Source organism: Osmerus mordax, chromosome 5 (genome assembly GCF_038355195.1).
Source record: "Osmerus mordax isolate fOsmMor3 chromosome 5, fOsmMor3.pri, whole genome shotgun sequence".
In the NCBI taxonomy this organism is placed as follows: Eukaryota; Metazoa; Chordata; class Actinopteri; order Osmeriformes; family Osmeridae; genus Osmerus; species Osmerus mordax.
Window position 1 is genome coordinate 12,340,915 of NC_090054.1, and position 24,058 is coordinate 12,364,972.

A 24,058-nucleotide genomic window follows, 5' to 3' on the forward strand; every position below is an offset into this window, starting at 1 on the left:
TCCAACAGGAAATGACACACCTGTACAGGTATTGTCCTTCAGTGCTGTTAATTTTTTACAAAGTAGTGCCCTTGTAAAGAAAACCCAAGGAAATTTGTATTTAATGAATAGCAGACGATTTAAGGACGAGTAAATCAACATTGTCCACTCTAATATAATTTAATGTATTTACGGTCAGATAAACACGAATCAATACCAATACAGATACATTTAAATTTATCCAAACAAAACAGATAATTTGCTGTGGGAGAGACGGGAATGTTTAGTATACCTTTTCTCATTTCACATATCACACAGAACAGACAAACACAATGTAAACTTCCTTTGCACTTTTTTTTCCAAAATAATAACACCAAGCACGAGGGGCAAAAAGTAGTAAGCAACGGGTATCAATCATTTTAGGTTCAATGGAAAATCAACATCTACAACTGAAATCCATTTCAAGTTAACCAACTTGTTCATTATCAAATACCCCACCAAACCAATGATGTATTGAAGTACCAATGATGTGGTCAAACGAATATAATTGATCACAAGCTGGTTTACAATAGTCACATTCTATCAGATCTTTGCAATCAATACTTTGTTCACTTACATCCAAATCAAATAAGGTAAATGATAAATGTACACTGGACAATTAAAACCATTGCAATATAGCCTTATAACAGCAATTCCCTTTTGGGAATTTTAAAGGATGTTCTTTTTTAAAGGCTCAATTCCATTTTTGTGTTGGATTGAAAACATACCATAAACCAAATATATATTCAGCAGTAACATACCCCAATAAATAACAGTATTTTTCTATAATTTTTCTAAGGGTAAGTTTACATTTAAGAATAAAATATAGATTACAATCACAGACACTATTAATACAAGATTTGGAACACAGGTACAGTACAATACATCTACAGAGGGAGCCAAGATTAATGCTCTGTTCTCTGTGTGGGGATAGGGGTGGGAGGTGGAGTATCTCCCCTGGGGTGCAGGGGCGTGAGATGGGTGGAATCAGGTGGGGGTGGATGCAGAACATCCCTGAGAGCATCCTCTTAGTGGCGGGCAGCAGACTCCCTGGGGTAGAACTCAGCCAGGGTGCTCTGGGGAATCCTCTTCAGCATTTCTTTGGGGAAGATACGCAAAAGCTGCCATCCGATGTCCAGAGTCTCGTACACGGTTCTGTTGTCATAGGGACCTGAGGAGGGACATCAGCAGAACAATGTAATCCAATGGGTCATGCCCTACAATGTTTCTGGCCTCTAATTTTTTACGTGTTGAGTCAATAATTATATCAGTTTAAACCATGGGCCATGGCAGAATAATCAGCATTATATTCCAACAACTGTCTGAATATAAAATACCTTTTCTAAGTCTCATTGTCCTAAGAATGAACGGCACTTTGCCGTAACCCTGGACTTCCTAATTTCGAATTAGATTATTTCAATTTTATGATTAAACATAGGAGCTTTCCATTGCTCTCTGCAATCAACATGAGGGATGGAAATGCTTGCCTGTCATTTTAGCACATCTCACTGCACCAAGGACATAGAAGAGAATATATTTGGATAAATGCATTGAAGGTTGGCAAAACATTATCTCTGAAGGACTCTTAGAGATGTTACTGGCTAAATGAAAAAGATCTATGAATATGCCATGAAAGTTTACAATTGTCTTTTATCAAAAGGCTCTATGACTTTATTCGTTTCATCTAATTACTTCATAAAATTGTGTTGTTGCTTCCTCTCTTCAGTTAGAAATATTATGGAAGAGCAACAGACAAATCTACAAGAACAACAAAGGACCTGAATATAACCAAAGATGCCTAGGCATCGTAGAAATAAATATCCCATCGAAAAACAAACAATTTCTTCCCCCTAAAATGCATGAATTGAGAGTAACGCCGTTATATATTGATCTCCGACACGGCACTGAATTATGCATTTTTGTTTTCTCCATGTCAACTACCTCAGGTCAAGCCAAATTAAGCCATGCATACCCCTCCGAAGCGGTACTTTGACGAGTAGATAAATTCAGAGAACAAGCCGCCAGAGCCAGAAGGGTGCCATTGACCTGTCTGGGTGCTATCTAATGCCTCTCACTTAACGGTGTGAAAAGCCTGCCAACACTCCTAATCACCCCAACACAGAGTCATGTGCCCCCTGGGAATTTCACATGCAAGTTCATGTAACGCTGCTGCCGAGTTCACCGTATGACCCTCATCATGCCATGAAAACTGGAAACTCAATACCTGTACTCTCTTATCTTCGTCATGTCACCCCTCCCCCCGAAAAAAATCTACAGTACTCATATATATATATATAATAGCTGTGTGATTATGAGGCTGTTTTACCCTGAGCAATGAAGTTCCTCTCAAACTTCTGGAGGAATTCCAGATAGAGCAGATCGTCTGAGGTGAGGGCCTCCTCTCCCACCACAGCCTTCATGGCCTGCACGTCTTTACCAATGGCATAACAGGCGTACTGGGAAAAGGGGGAAGATCAAAGCACAGAGCAACAACGGAAGATCACATGATTAGCGTGACATAGCTAGGGGAGCTTACTACCATTCACAGAGACCTGAAAAAAGCTCCGGACCCCAGGTCAGGTCTGTGTGTCAGGTTTGTGTGTGCGGGGAATTCGGCAGTTACCAGCTGGTTGGAGACGTCGGCATGGTCCTTGCGTGTCATTCCCTCACCAATAGCAGATTTCATCAGTCGAGACAGAGAGGGCAACACGTTGATTGGTGGATAGATCTGAAAGTGAGATGGGATCCCCCGGCTTCAATCAAGGTCAATTGCATATTTAAAATCTCACCTAAAACAGTACTGATGGGGAAACAAACCGGTGTAACATTCCATCCAGTACCTGTCTGTTATGTAGCTGTCTGTCCACATAGACCTGGCCCTCAGTGATGTATCCAGTCAGATCAGGAATGGGATGGGTGATGTCTATTAAAACAAACAGAGTTAAACACCATAACCTCACAACACAGGTCTTAAGAGAACTTGCAGAATAATATACACATGTAACCAGGCTGCTGCCACTGTGTGCTCATTATGCTGACTCGCGGTCTATAAGGAACACTATTGGTGTTTTGGCGTGATGTTCCAGGATCAATAAAGTTCTGTCAACCCAACCCGTCTACCTACAGCATCAGTGTACGGCATATATATTTCCTGGTCTATTCTACATTTAGTCTCCCATTTGTGTGGCAAGCAAATGATCTACTCAGAGTGCCTGCATGCGCTCACCATCGTTGGGCATGGTGAGGATGGGGATCTGGGTGATGGAACCGTTCCTGCCCTCCACACGGCCGGCACGCTCGTAGATGGTGGCCAGATCGGTGTACATGTATCCAGGGAAGCCACGGCGTCCAGGGACCTCCTCTCTGGCAGCAGACACCTACAGGGACAAGAGAGCAGACAGAAATCCACAGGGTTCTATGCCTTCGCGTCTCCTTTAAATGGTAAGTCTGTTCATTTTGGAGGATTTGGATCAATAAAAGAGCAAAAAAATCAATAAAGCTCCAAAACATGGTTTGTGAAAACTTCGACAAATAATATCTAGTTGACCTACTTGTTTTACCACATCCTAATTATACATGCAACCCTATACAGTTTAGTTCAATTCAAGGATGTTCCCCATCATGGAAAAACATTCCATATATCTGTATCAAGAATAAGCATGTATTAAAAACAGATATTTGAAGTAACCACCTGTTATTTCTGATGCACACGGTTTAAAGAAACAAGTAGGTTGGAGCAGTCAAGCACTGCCATTTTCTCATCAGAAAAGATTTAAGAATGACAAACGTTCATAGTCAATTCTACAGCTATATTCAGTGCAGTCAGTTTTGCATTTACCCTGGCCTGTGGAGGTTGCACAGACAGCCTGACACTTGTAAACAGTGGATTCATTTTGAAACTCAACCTTCACGAAAGTGAATGGGAGCGCAAGTTAAATGAAAATGCCCCGTTCGCTCATTGTAAGTGGTTAAATACCAGACAAGCCACAGACTTAGCCATGGCTCTATTGATACAGCACGTGTGCCAAGGTCACGAACGGACAATGCACTGAGGCAGCCATGCTTTCACATGTGCATAAACTATTTAAAACCTGATTTTGTGCTGCTGACACATTGAATCATCAAAACATGTTCTGCTGTATAAAAGGATTATTATAGCCATAAAAGGAGGAGGGGAGAAGGCCTGACTCCTGGAGAGAGAAAAAAAGCATGGGAGAGGGCGGTGTAATCAAAAGCCTCCTCTTTCCTTCCATGCTAAGCAGGGGAATAATGACGTTAAGACATCTTGGCTGAAGGGCACATTATCCAGCCTTTCTCAAACAGAACACAGGAAACCATAGTGAGCTTATCACTCAATCAACACATTAACAGATGTTTTTGAGAGAAGAGGTTAGAGGCATGTATATGTGCATGCGGTTCCAGCCCACTTCCTCTCAGGTAATGTTGACCACTGGTGAATGGTTTCTATGGTGGTTTTTGAGGGGCGCTTGTGTGTTCCTGAGGCGTGTTATTAGGACCCCTCGGTGTGTGTATTAGATAGATAAAGCCTAAAAGCCATTTCCAACTTGGACATGTATGCTTCAGAAATCACACCGATCTTGCCCCAATAGATCAAAAGGATCAAATGGCAGGGCCATTCTGCCAAGATAACATACTTTGAGGATGTTCCATTCAGAATTTGTTAAGTTCCCCTACCTCTCTCAGAGCCTCTGCATAGGAGCTCATGTCAGTCAGGATAACCAGCACATGCTTCTCACACTGGTAGGCCAGGTACTCTGCTGAGGTCAAAGCCAGGCGCGGAGTGATGATGCGCTCAATCCTGATTGGATGACAAACTGTCGTTAGAGAATTTGGCCTCTGCACATCTGTTAAGTCTCTCAAACAGCACATGCAGTACAGCCACCAAGAGGTGATTTAACAGGTAGGTTGTTCTTTATTTACATTTAGTCATTTTAGCAGACGCTCTTATCCAGAGCGACTTACAGTAAGTACAGGGACATTCCCCCCGAGGCAAGTAGGGTGAAGTGCCTTGCCCAAGGACACAACGTCATTTGGCACGGCCGGGAATCGAACTGGCAACCTTCAGATTACTAGCCTGCTTCCCTCACCACTCAGCCACCTGACGCCTCTACAATACTTATTGAGTCGCTAGTACAATACAAAATACTTTATAGCAGCTAGTGCATTGTTGATGTGCTGAGATGTGTGTGGGTGTGGGGAACTCACGTCGGGTCATTGGCCAGGTTTAAGAACAGGCAGACATTGTCCATGGAACCATTCTCCTCAAAGTCTGACTTAAAGAAGCGAGCCGTCTCCATGTTGACCTGAAGCATAGAAAAGTGAGGAACAAAATTAGTTTCGGATTGGAACAGTGGAAATCCTTAAAAAATTATGCATCCATTGTCTCTACAAACATCTTTTTTAGACATGCATGTATTCACAGATTACCCATGTGTAAGGATGCAAACGACACAGTAATTGTTGAGCCTCTTTTATATGCTGGTAAACCTGATATCTTCCAGTGCTGTAAAAACATTCAATAATTTGCTAAAATCACCTGCTTTATACAGTGTTTTTTCCTTAATTGGAGGTTTCTTTTTTGAGAATGTGAGTGTCCATGTGTCCAAATCCCTATTCATACCCATCTGCCTTGAATTTCCACGCTCCATTAGAGATTTAGTGCTTGTGTTACAAGGTCCTCAATGGGGTGTGAATTAGACATCATATGGGAAGGTTGGGGATAAGGGCAGGGGTGGGGGAGGAGCAGAGGTGTGGGAGGGTCTCTAACATCCCGGTCACAGGTCACAAACACCCACCACCTACCCCTCCCGACTGGGAGTTAAATAGTCAAGAGGAGAGCAGCTGAACTGGAGAGAATTCGATACTGACTGGATGAGTGTTAAAGGGGGGACGACTTCAGAATAAGCAACCTGTCGCTGTGGCCGTGCCCTGCCTAGGGGAGCAGAAGTAATACGGGGAGATTTAGCACCAAGTCACCTGGTGAATGAGAGGGAGAAGTGGTGAGGGGAAGAGTGTCACACCGGGGTTAAGAGGGGGGATTAACACCACATAGGAAAAACAGAGACAAAAAAAAAAAAATAACTGAGAGAAGAGGAGGAAGAGGGAAATGAGGGAGGGGGGGGGGGTCAGTTTATCACAAGCCATCGTCCTCACCCCCATGGCGGCAAAGACGATGGCAAAGTTATCGGAGCTGTAGTCCATCACATCCTTGGACTTTTGCACCAGGCCTGCCTGACGACAAATCTGGGCAGCAATCTGAAAAGGGAAACAGCAGAGAAATTGATTACAATTTAGAGGATAAATAAATAAACTTGCCACTTCAACTGCACACAACAATAAGGCTTTTCAAAAATGTTGGGAGACACGTTTTCATGCTATATCCATGCCTTTCCTTTTGTTAGTGTGTATGTATGTGTGTGTGTGTGTGTGTGTGTGTGTGTGTGTGTGTGTGTGTGTGTGTGTGTGTGTGTGTGTGTGTGTGTGTGTGTGTGAACAAAGGATACAGTACGGGTGGAGGGCGGTTAGTTTGAGGGCAACAACATGATTGTCGAAGGGGGAGGAATTTCACGCTTATCGCTTAATGTAATGCAGGCTGTCCGCTGATCCGGCCTGACCTCTCAGTGCACCCTGAGCTGAGACACCTGGTCCATACAGGGACTGTGTGCCGATGACCCCCGTGACATCTGGCTAATGAAACGAGACGGAGAAGGGGGGGGGGGGGCATGAGGGGTTATGTGCTCCAAAGACATGCCAGGCCAACTGTCATCATTAGGCAGACAAGGCGCGCTCCTGTTCCACTGTTTTTACAGTCGACTTTGACAGGCGACAGGTTCTCATTCAAGCCCAGCTCATTTTGATCATGCAACCAGAGCAAGTCGAAACAATAACGCCGGTGTTTTCTCATTTCATAAACACAGTTTGAGCTTTGGCGCTTGTGCCATGTTGTGGATGTACGGTTTAAAAGCCTTCGATTGAGGAACTAAAGTCCCTCTAAACTTATTGTGCAAGTTCTGTTTGGATGCCAGGCCTAGCTAACGGACAACACGGGCCTCTCACAATTTCCCCGCTCACAAAAACGGAGTTGGAAAATGGGGGAGGCCTATTGTCTAGGCCCCAAGGTCATAATGAGGCTGTTGGTAAATGGTGATGTCCGGTGACAGGACAGCCACCTCAAGCGTTAACAGTCTCATGGCATGGGCTACCGATCCTATATTAATCAGTGCCATTCACATGATCGCCTAATCCTTCATTGCCACCATTGTCTTATTAGTTTAATTAGTTTAGCAGTTAGACCTTGGGGTCCTCGTCGGGACCTCATTTGCCTCTTTCTCACCAACTCCATCTGTAAGCGCTTTTGAACCCGTTGCAGTCCTGCTTTCGCTCTGAGGTCGCAATCAAGGGTGCTCTTTGGTATTCCAAGGCAGCCGTCTTGACACAGTGTGATAATAAACAGTGTGAACTTTTCGCCATGTCTCTCAAGTCAAGGGGCTGTGGTTTGTTATTCCCGATGAGGGAAACTGTGCTCATGCCTCCTTTTCTTGTCCCTGATGTGTGATGAAAAGAACACATCAGGGACACGTGAGGATGGAGAATTATTTCGTTTCAAAATGCAGGGGTGTCGGTGAGTCAAGAATTCCTATTTTCTTCTAAACCAAAGGTCAAACAAGGTGCTCAAGGTTGTGGTGGAACGGTTTTTACTAGTTTACTGCCATTCCTTTCTGTTCATACCAAAAAGGATGGGGTTCTTTTCACAGTGTGAAAACAGAGCCTCTCCAATGTGCCCTCAATCGACTACCTTTCCCTGCAAAATCTCATGTAGAGGTGAATCATGTCACACAGATCCATCTGTAGAAAAAGGGATAGGACAGCGCTCTGTGTGGAGTCACAAACTGCCTTCCACAGGCAGGGAAATGTTATACTGCATTCCTACCACATCCCTGTGACCCACATCCCAGTGTTTACAAACGTGCACACTACAGGGACTAAGAAATTAACTCTCCACCAGCTATTAGCACTCATTATTGAGATTTACTGTGGGCACACCTTTAACTCAGACATATACAGATCCACAAGAGGTGTTTGACAGTGCATGAAATAACAGGATGGACAGATTACAGCATGACAAATGTGACGCCACCGTATGACGCTTCACCTGGCAACAACAATCTACTGTCTCTGGAGAATCTTCTCTATGAGTCCAGTTTCTTCATTTTAGAGTTATTGGGGGAGGGGGGGGGGAGAAACCTTTCAAAACATCAGTGGTGAAAGTGCTTAACAAAAGGCAAGTCCTCCAGGTTCACATGAAGCACCTTTGCGATTTCACCGTCTGGTTTGCGTGCCGACCCTGACCCTTAACAGCTTCACGGGCTCCAAACTCACCTCGTTGTGGGGCAGCCCTGCAGCGGAGAAGATGGGGATCTTCTGTCCTCGGGCAATGCTGTTCATGCCATCGATGGCAGAGATGCCCGTCTGAATCATCTCCTCCGGGTAGATACGACACTGGGGGTTGATAGGCTGGCCTGGGGATGGACGATTTGACAAGGTTCTCTTAGACCCCCATAAGTGTCCATCCTATGAACATTTGTATGTTTTACCGCAGTAACCGTCAATAAGGTTTACCTAAGAGCACACATATGGTTACTTAACTAGAAGGGGACTTGTGGGTCTTTAAGCCATCACATTGTACAGTTACATAAAAGCCAGGGACAGGCTGTTGCTTACCTTTCCCTGTTTGTACATGGGCACTTGAAAGGAGCTAAATATGAACTCGACAGCAGGCATAAAGACCGGCTTTTTCTTTGGTTTTGTGATATGCAGATCAAGGCAGTGTCAACACATTCAACTCCTACCCAGCATCAGTTCTCATTTCACATGCATACCATACCATGCAATGCAATACTATGCAACTGATGAAAAGCAGGAGACACGGTTACGTATCAATGTGTCTCTTTGCATTCGGAAAGAGATAAATGTATTTATTGTACTTAAATCAATCTTGGTTGCAACGTGGACAGGTGCAAAAGGAGAATGCAACAGATGGAAGATGAAAGAAAAGGCATATGCTTAACACAGCCAGAGACTGTCCTTTTCTGACATTTACTTTATACTAAAAAATGACCTGTAGGAGCTGTAACTGTATCTTACCCATGATGTCCAGGTAGTCCTCAGCCAGTACATTGGGGCCGCGATCGATGGGCTTGCCTGAGCCATTGAAGACACGCCCTGAAGTGTGACAGGTACTTTATATCACATCAATTCACATTGTGAATTACAAGCACAAAGAGCACAGAGTACGTGGAAATGGATTTCAAACATCATTACAAGTTGTGAAGGACACTTTGTTCTGTTTTACAGATCTATAAATAGATTAGGTGGATGAAGACCTCTTCAGTTAACCCATGTCCATTGGTCTAGTCTAGAAGTGCTAGCCGGATCTTGTTAAGATTCTTAAAATGCACCCATCGGTATTCCCTGAAAGGTTATCTTGGATCTCGTATGATTTGCATGATCCAGCCATGATCTGTGCTGCAACGCTGATCCCCACTCATCCACTCCTAAGATCAGTGACCTCTCCAAAGTAAAAAATTAATCATCTATTTTCAGAAAAAACACAAGTTCAAATATATTTAATTTTGCGACATACTAAAAACTGTGCACGTCTCATGTTTCTGTTCCTCTTTTTCTGCTTCCTAGGCAGATGGTGCATGCTTGAAATACCAGGGAGTGGGAGCGGCTGAATTAAAAGAGTGCAAAACAATTGGATTCTGGGCAATTAGCGAGAAACGCTTATCAGCCGATGTTCTCCTCTTGTGGGTGAGAGGGGTGAAAACTAGTGAGAGGCACTGATGAAAACCCAGATGCAGGGAAAGCTCTGGAGAGGAGACGCATGTTAGGTTAATCAGCGAAGGATTTCACGCTTCCTTCTGGTGGGCGACTTTGCTCAACGGTGGAAGGCTCGTCTTACCAAGCATGTCCTCAGACACAGGTGTGCGCAGGATGTCGCCAGTAAACTCGCAGGCGGTCTTCTTGGCATCAATGCCCGATGTCCCTTCAAACACCTGGGGGGAAAAAAGACAGTTGAGAGCTTCAGCTCACTGTAACTTTTCATGTGCACAATGTCCTGTCTTTAAAATCAAATGACTCGCACTACAGAAGACTACAGTGGCTTAATACCTGCAGTTAAGCCACTATGGTTTGTATCCGTGAAAGTCCGGTAAATTCCGTGTTTGTGTAAACTTACATGGCGGATATAACCAAATTCTGATTCTGATTGTGATCTTACACCTTACCTCCTTTCTGGTAGGTATAACTATGGTCTCTGAAAATGATGACGTACTAGTACAGAGCCCCGGCAACGGTGCATGCTTATGCAGTGCCCGTTGGTAGACAGACAGCTTCCTGCCTTCATAGTTAGATGTGAGCACACTTGGTGTGAACATGATCTGTCCAGATATGTCTGTCGTGTGGAGCGTTCCCTGCGTTTCCTGGCATCTTACCTGTACAACGGCCTTTGTGCCAATCACTTCCAAAACCTGACCACTCCTTCTGGTGCCATCAGGAAGAGTTAAGTGCACAATCTCAGCATACCTGGGAAACTAGATCAACAAGACAAAGTGTTGTCGAACATTCAACATTTGACATACACCTGATTCAAAATGAAAGGTCAAATACTAACTCCGCCAATTCTTTTGAAAAAATATAAATAGGTAAAGGGTTAAAAAATATAAATAATTCTCTAAAACATAACTCACCTTCACTTTATCTAAAATCACCAGAGGGCCGTTCACACCAGATACAGTGGAGTACGCTGAAATAGAGAAATTAAGTAGTTTCACGTCAAAATATCAACAAAAAGCTTTCCCATTTTCAGAGCTCCTGTTCATCTGATAAATGTCTTTATAAAACAATACACATGACTTCCGCTCTAATTAAAAGTTAGTTGCTCAAAATGAAGTCTCGGAAAACCTACTCCATCTGTCAAATGTAAACAAAACTTGGCTTTGACTAAATGCTTTTTATAAGATGTACAGAGACACTGAAATATTAAAGGTGGAAGTGACTTAGGAAAATAATGCTATGGATGAAGCTAGTGTTATTTTAGCGTGAAAGCCGACAATCAGAATTGAAATGAAGTCTCCTGTAAGGGCTACGTTAATAACCACAAACTGACCTTTTATGGGGGGCTAATGGCTTTCACGCATTTAGATGATCAAATGTCAAGGCCAGGCAAATGTCAAAGGAAATACATGTACTTTACATGAAGGGCAAAATAAAATAAAATACCTAGAAGATCAAAGTCTATAATTACTGTGACATGGTATTGTACCTAAAGGTGATTGTATTTAAAGTAGTGCAAATATTTGTGCAATTGGGGCTTATACAGTATACTGTGGACTATCCCAGGAGAATCCATTCACCCATCTGCAAACTGAGCAACACATTCACTGCTATCTGTCATCCTTTGGTTCATTTACCTTGTACCCCTCTTCATGCTTCATATAGCAAGCATACTTTTAAAGTTATCATTGTTATTATTAATATATAGATTTTTTGCCTCTACCATGTTAGTGACAAACGTGAGCTTAGTGTTTGTTGCTAAAATAAAAGTAAATAGGTCTACATTTATTTGACTGCACACCAAAAAAATAACTAGAGACCCAAACACGATGGCAGTGGTCAAAGCCCAACAGACAGAAGAGATCCTTTCACTTTACACAAGTGTGGGTGGTCTGCTTTGCTTCAACATATTTCCTGATTTCAAAACACACAGTCTGCACAGAGACTCATTCTACCAAAGGCAGATTGGGCCACATCAGCTTCATCTTGCCAGCTAAGCATGTAGGGCACTTAAGAACAGCAGATAGTCCTACTTCCAGTGTCTGATGGCCTCCATTTAAGGCAAGTGGATAAAAGTAAAAAAGGTGTCTATGATGTAGTCGTGAAAGAGCCACAGCTAGTCTGTGGGCCTGATCAAAACCTGTGACAGGTTTCATCTTACCAGTGACTTTCTTTTGATTATTTTTTTCAACAACATGAAGCTTTATCAATATTCTGGACCATAACTCTTTATAGATATTGATTGACTGGGACGACAATGGGTGGGGGAGGGCTGTTTCCAGTCATTAATGACCAAAAGGCATAATAGAACCTGGGTGTGGTCTTGACAACACTGTCCCATTCAATCTCTTTGGGAAAACATTAGCTCCGCTGACATTGGAGCCAATTTGGGCCGGGTCTGTGCGGAACAGCCTGGGACTTCCAGGCCGTCTCTCCACGCACATACAGCACGGGGAGGAAGGCTAGGACAAGGAGCACCAGGGGCGGCAGAGCATTGTTTCCACCAGGTCTTCCATCTTGCCCTTGTGTTTCTCCCCCCCCCCCCCCCTTTTTTTTTTTTGGTGAACCGTCAATCTCTCCGCCAAAATCAAAGGCGCGAGGGAAATTAGAGCAGACTGGTTCTAACACGAAGCACTAAAGCCTAGCAGGGTGCATCCACTATGCCACTAATTAGGCGGCGCCCGACGAAATAACCTGTCAATGCGCTATAGCGCTTGAGCCATTTCCCACACACCTGCATTTCGCCCCCCATTAGCCACAGGCTGTGAGAGCTGAGGGGGTGGGGAGGACAGGGTGGGAGGGTGGAGACGGTGAGAGGAGACGGAGAAAGAGCTCCAAGTGTGATAAAAGGAGCACCACAACACGGGGGAGCTAGTTGCCCTTTACTTTTCTGAGTGGACTGTCTCTCTCCAGTGGCCGCTTTGTCAAATCAGCATTGTAGGTGCAGTGTATAATGAATATAGTACAACTGTTCCTCTTACTTTGTCTCCAGTGTAGAAACATGATTTGCTGATGGTGGGATATCCTTGTGATAGCAAAGTCACCAAGTGATTCTCGTCTTCATCCCCTCTGCTCCATATCACATTCCTTGGATGTGGACTAATGTGCCATCTAGCATGAATTAACATCTTAGAGCCCCAGTGCTAAGCTAACACACAACCCACCCCCTCCCACCAAGGCACTGCTGTAATGATCCTTCAATTAACTATGCAACACCGTTCTATTTGAAAACTTCACGATTCTTTCAGATCTTCAGGCTGTGAAAGTTTCTACATCACAGCAAAGGGCCACGTTGTCAATACTCTAAACAAACCACAGAATAAACTAACTAATAAAAACAAACTGTAAAGAATTTCTAAATTCATTAATAACTCCAAAATAAAACCAGATCCCAAACCTCAGGTCAAAGGCCACAGATACACCACAAACAAGAGTCTCTGATTCCCTGCCCAGAATCTTAAACAGCGAATCATCACGCACTTTGGTGGGACGACAAGATCATCAGGCCTTACAATCACAGCTGTATAAGTAAAGGATAAGCATCATGATTGACATAATTGTGTTTCGGCCTCGCGACAAAACCCCATATCCCTTTTATCAAGGGCCAGGAACATACATTATGCTTTGTGCAAATTCAGTGAAATTTTCCAAGACGTTACAATCCCCCCTCCCCTCCATTCCCACAGACAAATTGCGTCCTGTTCAGTAGTGGGTTGTGTTTATAAATGTGCTTAATAGCTACACTTAGCCTACAAATTGCCCATATGTCTCAAAAGAGATACATATGGCTATTTACTGAAGGGCGGTGGTAATTATGATGCGAGAAAATTGCAGTTGTGTAATTGTGCATCAACCTCTTAGAAATATTTCAAAGTCCACAAAGCTCTAATGGAACATTTTTGGAAACAGTAATGAGGACGTGAAAGCAATTTCTAGATATTTACAAGGACTTCATATTTTGATTTCTTGTGGGTAAATATAGGCATTTGTTGCATTCCCTCAAAGGAGGGTAGTTGGTGGGATAGGGCACCCATATACAAACAAAGAATCAAGGGAACAACCTATAAAACCAAACAACTTAAATAATAAACTGAACTCAAGGAAACACTTTGCTAATAAGAAACAAGAAGTCATATTCTCTTCTATAAAATAGTAGCTCTTTAACGCAGAGCTAAATTCTTTCTTATTTTGCAGCCTGAACCCAAAAATTCAGTTGCCCGCTCATTTCACAAGATAACAATTAATCAATGGGACTATACATTCATATGGTGTGAAGTAGCAACATTTCCCATTAGGTTTGAAAAACTTTCTCCACCCCTCTTTTACTACTTGAGCTCAAGTGCGGTGGTCCCCTGGCTTGGCATGCAACGGCAGTGTGGGTCACCCTGCGGCCTGTTCAGCTGCCAGAGTCCTTTGTGTATATAGATGTTAATTGGTCCTAATCCGCCACTAGAAGCTGTTTTGGTAGCCTGACCTCGCACCCTGAAGGACACCTTGGTGTGAAATACTAAAGGGCCCATTCAAGTGCCAGAGAAAGGAGGCACAGAGCATTCCAACACAATTCAATTTCCCAGCTGAAAAAAAAGAGGGGGGGGGGGGGGGGGTAAGGAGGGGGAGTATAGGGTGGGGGAAGGAGAGGTGGGGTGTTGGGATGGAGATGGGGGGGAGGGGGGGGGGGTCGCATCATCCTTTGGTCATCCATGAACAAAGCAGTGGTGCTCTGTGGATGTAAACAGGGCTCCCAGTCCCATGTTTAACTGTTGTCCGGCCACAAGCACACAGATGCATCCTCACAACTGGCAGCTACTGTAGCAAATGGGATGGATTCAAGCCTCAACCCTGGAACCAACTCCTCACACATGCAGCGACATAATCAGATCCAATCACTAGCATGGCCCTAGAACCTGATTCATTCAACCTGTTCTCCCTCCTTTGGTCTGAAAACAAACAAAGTCCAAATTCCCCATCCCAGGTGTCTGGAACTCTGGAAGAAAAGTTTCTTTTTCACAATACAAAGCTCAGAGCCCAATGGCAATGCTACATCTTTTTCCTAAGAGAGCTTAACCAAAGATACTGACCGCATCATTGGGGAACCAGTCACTATTCTTGCCAAACTGATTCATTCAGACTCCACCAAAAATTGTACTAAATAGTATAAAAAAATAGAAGCAGAGGTCACAATAGTGTGGACAATAGGTGTGCAGATGTAAATTGTTAGTATACGTTTTTTTTACTAAGATGTGTAGAGATCAGTTGAATATACAATTCAGAAGTACAAGGACAAGTTGAACAACAGACATTTCATTGAGGGAAATTAAATGGGATCCATTTACTTGATCCAACATTGTAGTCTAATTAGGCCTGGGTTTCATACAAAAGGCTTGTCTGAATAGAAGCACATCTGCTTTATTGACTGTGTACATCTGTTTCGAAATGCCTACAGAACATTTGTTGTCAAATAGAACTCACTTGTATCTAGTTCAACAATGAAAAATGGGTTTAGGCCAATAGAATAATTTGTCTCAAAGCATATCCAAAACCTTTCTGATAAACCTAAGCAGGTGAACATTTTGGACATGCATGGAATTCTTAAAATCTCTAGGACACTTATTACAATATTAACTCTGTAAATATTCAATACAAGGACATTCCATTAAAACAAAGCCACTAAGTCCATCTCCTGCTACACAGAAATTCTATTCCACTGTGCCGTCACTACCCTTCACTAACAATGCTCCTCATGGTGATGGCAACCCAACCAAATGGGCATGCTTTTAACCCCACAGGTAGATGGCCCTAGTATGTAAAGAGGACTCCCCACCTGACTGCATTGATTGGAAGAGCATGTAATCAGACTTGGACGGGAGAGAATTGGCTGGCAGGGAACACTTATCTGTGGGGTCTTTTTGCTGGCAGGGAGCATACTGATGGGGTGACACAGCCTATAAAGAGGGACAGCTGGTTTACCCCAGAGTCACGATGCAAAGGTGGCAAAAATGGACCAGTTACAGTAGATCAAAACAGGCGCCATGTCAAAACAACAGTTTGCATTCGTTTATGGGGTGGAGGGGTGCGTTTCTCCACAATTTTGGCAGCCTGCCTAGAGACTGGACCCCTTGTTGTCGGCAGGGGCAAATGGCCATCTTTAGCGAAAGTCCTGTAACCCGTAATATTCGCAACCAACTGTTCTCTCTCAAACAGATGTAGGCCTAGAAGAGACTTAAAGCACAAAAAAAACAAAACAGTATTCACGGTCACAGGCAGGGAAGGGGAAAACCAGCCTGTATGGTAACTAAAAAGGAAGTCATCATGGAGCATGACGGGGAGATTTTTTGAGAAGTGCAGTGGAAAATCGCTGGCTTCACTTCTCTCTATGGCTCACGTCTGTGAAGGACACAGAGGAGAACAACAGATAGCCAGTGAATTGTATCAGATCTCACTTAAATACATTTATCACTATCCAATACTGCTCCAAGTTACTAGCCCACATTTTACAGTTTCTTTCAGGAAGACAGCAACGCCCACAGCAATCATTTATTTCTGACTGACAAGCTAACTCCTTAATTACTTGAAAAACTGAAAGAATGAACAAAAAAAATGCACATAAAAATTGGGGGGGATTTTTCTTTTTTAGAACTTACTTTCCATGGTGACAGATGAGGCATTTGTTTATCATAACTAAGCCTACATCATTACCATTAATTGCCTTTTCACAAAGGAAACATCTTGCCTTGTTCAATGTCTTTTTATAGCATTTAAATGTCTGTGTGCAGCTAAAACAATGGCAAGCCATCTAGTGGGTTAATTGCCTTTGTTGCGATTGACATGTGAGAGACAAAGGACCTTTATATCTTAGGACTTGCTCTGACTGTACACCTCTTTTATTTGTTTATTTTCCACCCCCGCCTTATAGAATCTTGTCACCACCTCTTTCAGAAGCCTGTCAAGCCACTGATGTTATCCAAAGCATTGGAACGTCTTGATCTTATGGGCTGTATTCAAGCTTTGGGAATGAATGCTTGAAACATTTTCTTCACCCACAGGTTACAGTACGCATACGCCTGTGAAATAGTTTTTCTAACTAGGCCAACTATCTGTGTAACGCACACATATAAATTAACTCTAAAAAGCCTGAGTTCTATCATTATCATTCATGAAACAGCTTTGTTATACTGAGACAACATGGGTGACAAGCTTGGCTTTTTACAGCCGTTTACTATTCTTTTTGCTTAGAACACAAAACCCTATCCTTTGAAACCGACTAGTATTGGCTCATGCCAGTTCTAGACAAACACAGCAGAGAGGCTAAACAGTTTCTGAAAGATTGCTCTTGCTTCCTGTTCGTCATTTGGGTTTAAAATTGATGCTGGACTATCAGTATGCACTCTGAGTGACGGCTGCTCGTTGAGTTGTTTGGAGAGAGTAAAAATGCTGCAATCTGGCCTGCCTACATTAGAGAGGACATTTGAAAAGTAGGATGGGAGAGGCGTGTTTCAGGATGGGGGTTCTAACACATACAACGTCTTCACCCCTTAGCTTTCAGATGGCCTTGGCTCCATTAAGTCATTTCCTTCCAGTTTGCTAAGAGGCTTTTAGTCCATGCTTCCCTTACTGACACTTATAAGAAAAAACACTACCTGGCTGCTCTCCCATGATAGGCCATGTTTGAGGTGTAAATGAATAAGAGGGACAGTGACTAACATATATGGTCATATATGGATTGGGGAAGGAGTGTAGGTGTCCTCTGTGTCCTGGGCAAAGGTAAATAAAAGAGAACCATCCAAAATCAACCCCAAAAACAGGATTTTCATAAAGAAATATTACACATCTAACTCTTTAGTTCACAAGGTATTGCCATAAACTGTGTAGAAATATTCAAATGTATAGGAACATTACAGTACATTACGTACAGTACTAACTTTAAAGCAAGTGTTTTTCAAGTCACTGAAACCACAGCCTGGGTTTATCTTAGAAACGCCAGTATTGGGCAATTTGGGGCTAGCAGTTAATGAGCTTGTCTTGAAAATGAGTTTCACCAATGCTCAACATTCAACCAACACAGCAAAAATAAGCAGGCTGTCTCTGCCTTTGGCTATTTTCACACATTGGTGCAGACTTTATGCCTGAAAGGCAACCTCCTCCCAATATCCTATACCTCTGTTAAAATACTGTTGCATATCGCAGATGGATGTTGAATCCATTAGCTGTGGAAAACATCCATTAGCTGTGGAAAACATAAGGAACATAAGAAATGGAATAGATGGTATTTGTCTACGTAACCATTCCATTATTATTCCATTATGTAATTAACCATGTTATTCTTACATTTACTAGTAAGACCAAAACCAAAGCGTATCCCTATTACTTCTCTACACAATTATTGTGTTTACTGTATGCACCTGCCCACCAAAGTAAATTCCTTGTTTGAGACCACTTACTTGGCATTAAACACGATTCTGATTCTGATACTACAAATGAATGTAGGAAATCTGAACTCTAGCCTTGGTTGTCTTTCAAGTTATCAATGTGCTTAGAGACAATGCAGGATCATGTTATAACGAAGTGCAATTGTCAAAACTATGTCGAGAGAGATATTATGCAGACCTAAATCAATGTAACGGGAATAAAAATGTCACCATCCTCCCAGCTGCAACCTTGTGAGTGTCACGTGATGATGTCACGCGAAGGATCATCACTTACTTCCATCTGTCGTTATTTGTCTCATGTCCCATCCCCGAAATAATTAGCAACAAATCATGATAATTACCTAAACTGACAAAACCAATGAACATTATATAAACAAGAAAGTGTTTATCAAAACAATTATTCAGCTGTCAGCGTAACCAAGAAGTTAGCTAGCTAGCTAATATGCCTGCATAGCAAGCTGTGTTAAGACTGACACTCACTAAAACGGATTCGTTATTATTATTACCTAGCTGCCTTGGCGTCGACTAAACTATGAAATACATTACTGCCACGTTTTAAGCTACATAGTTATACATCGATTGCAAAATGTTGTAGTTAGAAATGTAGTAATTTTACATTTCCATCTATCCAAATAAGTAAGCGAATACCATTAGCAAACAAGGTGCTAGCTAGCCAGAGCAGGGCCAATCGATATCAACGTTACGTCGTCAGCTTGAAGCTAATAAGCTAATAGCGTTAGCCAGCAAATTCTAACACCTGGCAAACATTTGTATGACGATGTGCTATCATTTTATTTGCAACAGCAGTGGCTGTATATTTGTACATTCATTGCCATTTCAATGTAATGATTAGATTTGTGCACACATCCATGCCAGCTAGCTAGCTAACATATTAGCTTCAAATAATTTCTAGCTTGCAACTAGCAGAGTACATACTCAGCCTTGGTTGTGAGATGTAGTTTCTTGTGACAGCTTGTGCATGTTCTCTTGCTGCAGCTTCGGGGCCGTTAAGGTCCATCAACCTATTTCCCACCAATGTTGCCATTGTAGAATTAATTAAACCAGGGAGCCTGTGCTAGTCTACAGTATTGACGACGTACTGATGATGGCTAAGGGTATTCAATGGTACTGTGTTGCTAGCTAGTCATATGACATTGGAATCAGGATGTTGAACCGGAAACTACGAAAGAGCCGCGCGTTCACACGGGCGTGATCGCGCTTTTTGTGTGACTCACACAATTCAGCACGTCAGGAGACTGAAGCTGGTACAAAGATGTCCTGACTGTTCTGAGAGGCCTACTATAAAAGCATAGCATTTGGATAGAGAAAGTTAGTGTTTAGACAAAGCATGTATGGTGTCATTTTTGCATATATGGGCGTTACCAATGGGTCATTCACGTATGTGTTGAGTTAAGGATCTATAGTGTAGGCTAGCAGAGCCAACTAATTTGGGGCTAAGGCCCAGTTTTGAATGTAGGCTACATTCAAAATGCTTATTAGAATTAGATTGGTATATTCACTATATTAACAACAATTGGAAAAATGAATGACACACAGTGGCCCAGGATTCGTCTGTCACATTGAATGTTGGAACTATTAGTCAGTGCAGCTGTTATATTGCCTTGTGACCTTGGTTTGAGGTAGTGCTGGCTCTAGATTGCTGGATCCACATGTGGCACACACTCACCCGCACAATGTCCTGGTGAGTGCATTATCACTTCTGTTGAGTGACAGGTAAAACGGCATGATTGCACATGTTTTCCCCTCAAAATCTCTATTGCTGTTTTCTCATTTTTGAAGCTCTGATCCTGTCTCACTTGACGCAGCACGTTCAGCACAATAGGTTATACGCGACTGTTTGAAGATGGTTTTGAACTTGTGCCCCCTACCAACTCTCCGGCAACCAGTCTCTCTCTCTCCTTATCTCTTTCTCTCTCACTCTCTCGCACACACACACATGCACACGTAATTCTTACCTTATCACACATATTAACACACTATGCAGACACACTCATACAATTTTTTACTCTCATATCACATTCACACACCACTCTCACTCAACCATCTCTCCAACTCTCTTTCTCTGTTTCCTCTCTTACACAGGCACAACAACACACACACACACACACAGTACAGCTCACTGATGGCAGAAAAAAGCACTACAGATTGAAGTGGGTAAGCGCTGCTGTGGTGAGGCTGATGGCACAACCCATTCCTGCAGTCCCTGGAGAGCCTATCCAAACGTTTCACACTGCATGCAAAAAATAGCAAATTAATGCAAGTGAAGAGCTCCCACCTACAGGAGCACTGCCCTCGTTTTAAAAATATCAGCTTTCTCCAGAGTATTTTACAATGAGTTCAAAAGGATATGATTTCACACAATTACTACCCACCCAAGCAACAGTATACCAGTACTATCAATACATTTGAGCTTAATGTAGTGAGACTGTGTTTTGATGAGTCCTGCATCTAGAAGGTGATTCCTTTGGACATTTGGTGGCAGTTAATTCAACTAGCATGACTTTTTTTAAACCAAATGCTCCTGAATGTCAGTGCACCAACATTAAATCAAGTGACCGTGCTCATGGGAATAATTTTCTTTTAAAAACTGCTGCTTCAATTTCTACTGATGAAATTATTTTGTTTGAGTTCTTGAGTCCAACACAAAGCCTTAGGCTTAGGCTTATTTTATGCTCCTCTGACAATGAAACCGAAAGGAAGATATTCCGCGGAAGACCATTAGTGCAATTTCGAGATTTAAATGTTTTCAGTAAAGAATGAGTAGGCTATTGGGTCCCCTTCCCTCGAACCACTAGCTGTATATGATCCACGTTGGGCAAGCCATTTGAACAAATGTTTTCTCAACGCGTTATTTAGCTTACCTTTGGCTATAATGGACTGAGTGCGCTACTTCATGCGTGTTAACTTCACAGTTTGAGGCTTTCCAGTTACAAATCAAATTCTATGCACTTGAAATTCTGTAGGCTGCAAAAGATGAGTTTGTCACACACGCTAATCCCTCTTTCAATCAATTAAGCAATTCAAGTATCTAAAAATCATTGTTTAGAGACCTAAGTAATCAATACGCGACGTCAATGGTAACAAGTAGGCTACATTTAGGCAAATAGTTTTCATTAAGAACTTCCTGAACAGTATTCTTAGACCGTCTAAGTAGGCCTATACATTTGAGTAATTTTAAACTTTAAAAAGTTGTAGGCCTATGTACAAATTAAATAAATGTACGTGACAGTTAATACACAAATAGGTTATGTGCATTGGGAATGGCACATTTCTGGATTGTTGATGGCAACACTTTGAGCATGTATTTCTACATGCTCAAAGTGTTGCCATCAACAATCAATGTCAGCACCTTGGAGAGCTTCCGTTCGTACGAGTGGCGTTAATCCGTCCAAGAAAATTATTAATATGTTACAGGATGGACCGTTAATTCAACTTCGGAAACGCATACGCATTTAGCTTTCGTGTAAGCCACTGCACAAACCCGCTATGAAAGTTAATGTAGATACATAACAGGTGACAGTCGTTAAGACATGGACTGCTGAGTAATAGAAATCAATAGGGACGAGCCTTACCAGAGACTTCAGGTAGCCTAATAAATATGACTCATTTCAACTGGACAGATGCTGACAGGTTGAGTTATATTCCTGGAAAGAGCAAAGGAGACTAGTAAAGGTGTAGTGGCTACCTGGGCTGCATCTCTCCTAATGTGGCCCATGAACTCACTAGGTGCTACCTCTTTTTAGTTACATATACATAGGAGGTAATTCATTTTCGGGTCTCCTCTAAATACTTTGATTGCTTGATTAGATGAATTATCCAGTGAGCTGACAAGGCTGTCTTAAGCAGTCTGGCCTATTTGAGTCTTGGAAGGCTTTTTGAAAATCCTGGGGATATCATGCACTTCAGAAACCGGGGTTGCAGCAGCTGTATGAAACATGCAAGCTCTTTGTTAGGGCCTGTTTACATTCTAATCATAAAGTGAATTTACACAAAGCAAAACAGGACAAGCAAAATAAAAACACATAGATAACAGACAGGATGCAGCTTTTCATTTCTTTTCTACCCCAAAGGCCTGGGCTTATAGACAGGGTCATGTGATGGTAAAAATGTGTTGGTGGTCTTGAGCTATGACACCCCCCCAACAACTCCACCCCACTCCCGAACCCCCCACTTACAAAACCTCTCCGACCTTCTGTCTAATTGGACTTCGGTGAAGGGAGAGAATAGGTGGGGTTAGAAAAAGGGGGGCACAAATGTGACCGTTTTTTTCTCAGGGGAGATTCCCAAGACACAGTAGGGAAGGAAGGATTCTCTGCCTATGCGCTCAGCTAGTGCTTTCGCTGATGGACAAAAGACCTTCTGTTTTCCAATGCTAGTGAACCATCCTTGTATTGAACCTCAAAGAATCTTTCTCAGGAATTGGGACTTGCATGGAACTTGAGAGTATGACATGGACATATGACCCTGTAAAACTTGAGTGTAACATAATGGGTGTTTATCTATAGGCTACGGTACGTGACCAGAAAACTGTTTAACTGTGAACAAACTATATACAGTAGCTGCATTGAATAATATAATACACATTTGAATACGTACACTGTGGTTAGTCAGGTGCAAACGCTTCTTCTTTAAAGCCAGAATAACCGTAATATTATTTCATTTCATCATAGCGTGTACGTTTGTTTTTTTTCGTATGGAAAATTCTCTCTTGGATGCCACATGTGTTTAATGTAAGGATTAAAGAAATGTGTGTTATTTCCCATGACTTTGAGTTAATTGTGAATGTGATGAAATGCCCAAACAGCTGAAACAGGCCAGAAGGTTGCTGTATGGCAAATCATGTCAGAGAACATAAAGTTTGTCACACGCAATTTACGTTACATTTTACAATTAGCAGATGCTCTTATCCAGAGCGACTTACAGTAAGTACAGGGACATTCCCCCAAAGCAAGTAGGGTGAAGTGCCTTGCCCAAGGAGACAACATCATTTTGCACAGCCAGGACTCGAACTGGCAACCTTCAGATTACTAGCCCGATTCCCTAACCGCTCAGCCACCTGACTCCATGGAATTGAAATTGAATACAATAGTCATTGCAGGTTCATAGATTGCATAGTTGCACAAACACTTAATCAACCTTCAAGCAATATGCCACATGTACAATTTGTAGAATGAAATGTTAAGTCTTGGTCACATGATGTACCATATGCATTTTTGCTGTAATAGATGCATAGCATCTAAGCCTTAAAGGTTTAATGCCCTTCCACTTTGTTTTACACACATGTCTGTGGTTTTACTGTGGCTTTTTCAATCTCTCCTTGAGTCTGTGTGTTGTGTTTCGAATGGTTAAACTTGGGTCCTTTCATAGGCGAGTGTTTTTTTCCTTGTCTTTAGAAAAAAATGCTATTGAAAAGGCCCCCAAGTGTTCTTGAAGATAGAAACTGCAAAGCACCTTTTCGCTGCACAGCTTGGCCCCCCAAAATTACGTTTTTTTCTGTGTCCATTTTGACAGTTCAATAACACTCTTCCCAATTGTACATTTTCAACCAACCTCATATTCTTGTACCAAAATGTTCACAAAGGTGAATCTGACAGGTTTTTTAGTTTTGTCGTCTCTCCTAAACCCATTCATTGCCACCTACACCAATTAAAAAATATGTTGTATATTTGTCTCCAGAGATTTAAAAAAAGTTTTTTTAAATGGATTTAAACAGTGATCTTTTAGACTTAAACAAG

General features: G+C 42.3%; 1 protein-coding gene across 1 annotated transcript; it reads right to left on the minus strand.

Moving 5' to 3' along the window:
• Window positions 1-146: 146 nt before the first annotated feature.
• atp6v1ba (ATPase, H+ transporting, lysosomal, V1 subunit B, member a) lies at window positions 147-19,433 on the minus strand. The gene is made up of 14 exons (XM_067236083.1): window positions 19,239-19,433; window positions 10,791-10,846; window positions 10,536-10,634; window positions 10,004-10,097; window positions 9,184-9,261; window positions 8,419-8,558; window positions 6,193-6,294; window positions 5,245-5,342; window positions 4,714-4,837; window positions 3,245-3,395; window positions 2,859-2,941; window positions 2,642-2,746; window positions 2,345-2,474; window positions 147-1,189 (listed from the first exon to the last, which is right to left on the minus strand). The coding sequence occupies exons 1-14, from the start codon at window positions 19,345-19,347 to the stop codon at window positions 1,047-1,049; spliced, it is 1,512 nt and encodes a 503-aa protein (XP_067092184.1). The 5' UTR covers window positions 19,348-19,433; the 3' UTR covers window positions 147-1,046.
• Between the last annotated feature and the right edge of the window lie 4,625 nt (window positions 19,434-24,058).